This window comes from Rosa rugosa, chromosome 4, assembly GCF_958449725.1.
Source record: "Rosa rugosa chromosome 4, drRosRugo1.1, whole genome shotgun sequence".
NCBI lineage: Eukaryota > Viridiplantae > Streptophyta > Magnoliopsida > Rosales > Rosaceae > Rosa > Rosa rugosa.
The window spans coordinates 4460487-4466283 of NC_084823.1; the positions used below are offsets into that span (position 1 = coordinate 4460487).

At 40.0% G+C, this 5797-nt stretch overlaps 2 protein-coding genes across 2 annotated transcripts; both read right to left on the bottom strand.

Moving 5' to 3' along the window:
- Positions 1-453: 453 nt before the first annotated feature.
- On the bottom strand, positions 454-1714 carry LOC133745807 (protein PHOSPHATE-INDUCED 1-like). The gene has a single exon (XM_062173942.1). It carries the CDS (start codon positions 1540-1542, stop codon positions 583-585), a length of 960 nt encoding a protein of 319 aa, XP_062029926.1. The 5' UTR covers positions 1543-1714; the 3' UTR covers positions 454-582.
- A 1845-nt stretch (positions 1715-3559) lies between these two features.
- On the bottom strand, positions 3560-4761 carry LOC133745257 (protein PHOSPHATE-INDUCED 1-like). The gene has a single exon (XM_062173317.1). The coding sequence runs from the start codon at positions 4679-4681 to the stop codon at positions 3686-3688; it is 996 nt and encodes a 331-aa protein (XP_062029301.1). The 5' UTR covers positions 4682-4761; the 3' UTR covers positions 3560-3685.
- Between the last annotated feature and the right edge of the window lie 1036 nt (positions 4762-5797).

A 5797-nucleotide genomic window follows, 5' to 3' on the forward strand; every position in this document is an offset into this window, starting at 1 on the left:
CGTAGATAAATTAAGTAATTATATATTTACTTTTTTATTTTATGTGTCAATTAATCTGGGCCCTCCATTTTAAATTGAATTAATGCAGAGTGAATCTCGACGCTCCATTTTGTAGCTGCCATCAGAGGCCCACCATGTGTCTCATCGAGCCAATATGGCTTTCGTCCTACGTTTCTTAGTTAAAATTACTCGAGTTTTAACTCTACAATTCTTTAGATTGAAGCATCTGAAAAATAGTTAGGATAGTTTTTTTGACTTTTGACTAAACGTTGGAGTTGCTCTTATTAAGGAAAGTAATTTTTGGTACGACTCATCATCATTTTAGTTTTTTTTTTTTGGTGGACACCGTGTTGCTCTTTATCCATTGAGTGCATTTTCCTTATATTTTTCATCTAAATGTCATTATTAGTGTTGTATATCTTTCATGGTATGAAATCATAACAATCTAAAATATTGTCGAAATTTGAATTTTTATTATTTTCATTTGAAACAATAAAGAATGGGAATCGTAGAATTAATGACTATATTCTCTACATAATCTATACTCTATCAGTCTAACGTGGTCTCAACTCCAAATTACACTCAAACAAGAGTAGAACAAGTTGAGGTTGAAGGGTCAAACAAAGCAGGAAGCAAGTACTTCTTCCCATTCAAACCATTGGCGTTGTAGCTGGCACCAGTCGTAGCATCAACCAAGAGGTCTCCAGCGTAGCCAGGATAAGCTCCTTTACCATAAACTCCAGGACAAGCTGATGCAGCCTCTAATGGAGACTCTTTGGGACCCTGGTAGAACCCATTTCCAAAAGGGTTGGTCACGGTCCCAGCCAAAAGACTAGCTAGATTGATGATCATACCGTCCACACCGACATCGTTGTTGGGTGCCACCAAAGGTGTGGTCTGTGGTCCATAGATAGGTTGGTGGAATGGCCAAGCACATTGACCCGGGCATTGGGTCTCGGAGTTTCCGACCCAGATGTAAGCAAACTTGGAGCTCTTGCCTCTGATGAAAGAGCTTTTTGAAGACCCGTGTGTACCACATCTGCTAGAGCAAAACCCATCAATTAGAACATCTGATGAGGTCAAGACAACATTGATGGCATTACTCTGGCCACCCTTGGCTGCCAACTGTTTGATGTGTTTTCCAACCGATAGGGACTTGCCCAGAGAGTAGCTCTCATCGAGGATTTGGTTACCCAATGAGAGGGAAAGAGATGAGGTTTTCTTGGCATTGGAGAGGTGGTAGTATTTCTCAATGGATTTCCACCATGTAGCAACTGATGGTTGGTTTGTAGATGGAGAAGAAGTGGAAAGGGAGGTGATGAAATCGGAAACAATTGCGCGCTGGGAGGGCTTGAATTTTCCATACCAGATCAAATTGATGGAGATTTTGCCAGTGAGAAGAGGGCCATTGTGATATTGGAATAGTATAGGCTGCTGGGTTTGGTCTGACGTCTCAGCAAGGCTTCTGCCTGCTGAGCAAAAATGGACCAAACCGAGCACTAGGACAAAGGAGAGTAATTGCATGAAAGCAGAAGAAGCCATGTTTGGATAATAACAAAGAATCACTTTGGGAAGTTGAGTGAAGCTAGAAAAGATTGATGGAGCTCAAGCTTTTGTGGGTTGGAATGGACTGTTGGAGAAGGGTATATATAGTGGTGAAGACATGGGAAAGGAAAGTGCATGTAAGGAGCTTGTAAGTGGGATTTGAATTGTGAAGAGGCCAGTAGGACAACGCGTTGGGTTTTTAAATTGCCTGTGGGCGACTTATTTAGCTTTTAACCGAATCTAAAGACTTTGAGAAACGATGACAGGTTTAGCCAGCTCAGTGAATTGGGACAAATAAAGACAGCCCAGATGAGAGTGAAAAAGGACAAAACTGTGAGCTCACTCATGACTGGCATTGCATATTATTCCAGAGAGGGAGGCTGGAGTTATGTGGCGAAGGGGGTGACTAAATGCTTTGCACAGTTTTGTTGTGCAAGGGATTATATATTGCAATAGTAGTTGTCAACTTGATTAGGACAAATGGGGCATGTGATTATTGCAATAAACCGAAGCTCTTATACGTGGAGCAGCTGGATGCTCTCATTTTGTCCTCGGGTTCTCAAATTCTATATATTCTTTTGTCTTTATATATAGAATGGTTTGTTTTGTTGAAGTTATGTGATTCGAAACAAGTGAGGAGGCTGTGTGTGAGTTTTCTCACATGAGAAATGTGTTCTACAATGTACCATGTATAACTTGGACAATCAGAACCTCACCTTTCAAATAAGTCTTCTTGTCTATTATTTGAGCTCAAATCTCATTATTGGTATTTAAGTTAGAGATAATGTTAGCTTATATTGAGGTTGCAAAGACACATACAGAAAATGCATGAAGAGCGAGTGAAGTTCATATTCTTGATTTTTTGTCTTTATAGACAATTTCACAGTTCGTGGTCAATTGCAAACCATTGTAGAAGTTGGTTTCAACTTTGCACCCAAACGTATCAAAAAATTTTGCATCCAACTAGTTGAGTTATGTGAATTATGTCTCAAATTCAGGGCGTATGCCTTGATCTTTCATTTTTCTTTATCATTTTTCTCTATTCTTTTTCCCTCCTTTGAGCCCCGAATTTTTTGATAAACCGTACCCATGAAATTGCTCAAGTGTTGGCCTTTCTACAAGCTGTGATTTTGAATCTTTTGTCTGCAATTACTTGATTTAGTGATATAAGTCTTTTAAACAAACTGTACAGTACACTGTTTTTCAATTGCGGACAAGCATTTGCATCATGCATTGGTTTGGCCGTTTGGGAGACCAAGTGTAACCACTAGAGCTTTTAAAATTCATTCAACTTGCTGTATGGTTTAACAACCAAATATACTAGGCCTCAACAAATGGTAGCTCCCAAGTCCCAACTCTTGAATCATAGTAGGTAAAGCGGTGCAAAGTTTATGACACACACGTTCCCAACCATCCAACCAAATGAAACACATAAACAAAGTCAGCAACACAGAATTCCCTTGGCTTTGTCCCCCATCGATAATTTCAACAACAAAAAAAAACAAAAACAAAAAAGTATTATCAACTTACACAATCCCATAAGGTAATCAGCTTCATAATGTGCACGATTCATAGTTCACATGATGAATCTAACTCTCATTAGCCTCAAATTATGAACTTTCAGTACTATTAATTGAAACTTCTAAAAATGAAGCCGTTGCATTAATTCATTAGATATCGATACTATTTATTGAGTGCATCGAAGTATTGAAGCTCTAAATATATAGAGCCGTTGCATTACACAGAGAACACCGAAAATAATTGATCGGCACAGTAGAACTTTCACTACGCAGAATGGGTACTACGGTTTGGACAGTGCCGCTTGCCACTTTTCCACTTTTTGTAAACTTTAGTTTGTAAATTTTGTTTTTAGTCTTTGGCTCATTCTTGCCCTGCTTGTTCTTTTGCACTCGATTTATATTTGCCACCAACCCATTCATCCGAACTTCAAAGCTCACCAAATCCAGCAAAACCCAATCTCACACCAGCAAGAAATTTGAAAGGAGGCACAAAATTTTCTGATGCAAATCAAAACGATTTGCAGTACTTTATAATATTATATCCGCACAAATCCAAAGAACTTAAACAAATCAATGAATATTATCTACTCCCTACTATTTTAGAACTACTAGTTCATATCCTAGACCAAAGTGGAACAGGTTGAGGTAGATGGATCAAACAGAGCAGGAACCAAGTACTTCCTTCCATTGGCGCCATTGGCATTGTAACTCGCACCAGTCGTAGCATCCACCAAGAGGTCTCCGGCGTAACCGGGATAAGCTCCCTTAGCATAAACCCCGGGACAAGCCGAAGCAGCCTCCAATGGAGCCTCGGCCGGACCCTGGAAGTATCCATTTCCGAAAGGGTTGGTTGCTGTTCCGGCCAAGAGGCTCGCCAAGTTGATGACCATGCCGTCGAGGCCGACGTCGTTGTTGGGTGCGACGAGCGGTGGGCTCTGTGGGCCGTAGAGGGGCTGGTGGAAGGGCCAGGCGCAGAGTCCCGGGCACTGGGTCTCGGAGTTTCCGACCCAAATGTAAGCGAACTTGTAGTTCTTGCCTCGGATGTGAGATGAGCCCGAAGCAGCCCCGTGGGTGCCGCACCGGTTCATGCAGAACCCGTCGACGGCAACATCGGCTGAAGTCAAGACCACGTTGATAGCGTTCTTCTGGTCACCCAGAGAAGCCAACTTAACAATCTGTTTGTTGGTGAGGGACTTTCCGAGCGAATATTTCTCGTCGGAAATTTGTTTCCCGAGAGCAAGGGAAAGAGAAGACTTCTTCTTGGAGGTGAGGTGGTAGTACTTCTCGGTGGTCTTCCACCAGGTGGCGACGGAGGGCTTGTTGGATTGCGCCGGTGAGGAAGAAGATAAGGAGGTGATGAAATCGGAAACAATGGCTTTCTGGGCAGGCTTGAAGTTGCCGTACCAGATGAGATTGATGGCGATTTTGCCGTTGAGAAGAGGACCGTTATGGTACTTAAGAAGCTGGGACTGGTCTTGAACAAGCTCACTGAGCTTCCTTGTTGCCAAGGAGACTTGGAACAACCTAGAAGAAGCCAGTGTAACTTGGAAGAGTGAGACCACTAAGAAGAGTGAGAGTATCAACTGGGCAGAAGAAGAAGAAGAAGAAAAGGCCATTTTTTGAGGGTTTTAGAGAGAGAAGATATGGGTTTAAAGTTCAAGCTGTGAGAGAGAGCTTGTGAGTTGGGAGATGAGAGAAATGGAGAGGGGTATTTATATTGGAGGAGGAGGAGGTTTGAAATGCAGGGGTTAATTGACCAAAAAAAAATTGCAGGGGTTAATTGAATGTGGCAGCTAAGAAGAGAGAGAAAATGAGAGTAAGGTGGGGTTTAAGAGATAGCTTCTCATTTACGATTTGCTTTGGGTCAGTAAAAAGAAATTAAAAGGGGGGAGAGTTTCTTTATTGCGAACCACGCTTTCACCCCGCAGGTGTTTACCACGCTCCAATGACAATTATCCTGTTCCTTTTTTTTTTAGAGCAAATAATTACCCTTTTCTTTTCTTTAATCTTTTTCATTTATTACTATTTATTTTTTATGTTTTCAGACATGTGATTTTCATTCGTAACTGAACTAAACTAAGCTTTTGCTTTTCTAAAGAGAAAGAAAGTGAAGTTTTTTCATCTATTTCCACATGCGTACTTAAACAAGTTTTTAAAATTTAAAGGCTTGCGGATATCATTAATACAAGGATCAATAGGTTATTTAGTATGTATTTAAGGAGATCAGCAAATATAGAAGTTTACGATTTAATTCCAAATGTTGTAACTGTAGGTGGTGAGGAAGTTTTTCTCCATACAGCTCCTCCATTTATGGAGGATGCGGTTTTATAACGAGTATCTTATTGATTAGTCAATAAAATTGTCTTATTCTTTAAAGTAAGTAAGAAAAAATTTATAATAATTCATTGACTACTAAGTGACCAATTAAATACTAGTAAATAATATACATGTTTTTTACTCACTAATCAATTATAAAACTGTCCAAACCAAACTTTACTAAGTGTTTGAATTATGAATACAATTAACAAGGAAAAAAACAAATTAGTTAACTTGGATTTTTATTATTGAATATAATTTTTGTCTTTTGAATATGAGGCAGTGTAAGACAAGAAGAGCGTGAGAGGGAAGCACTTGTCTTGTCACATTCTATTGATGAAACGTGAGTTACAGCCTCAATGGATAAATAATATTTTATTTATATCATGGGTTAGGAGGCATCCTTTTGTGGAAGT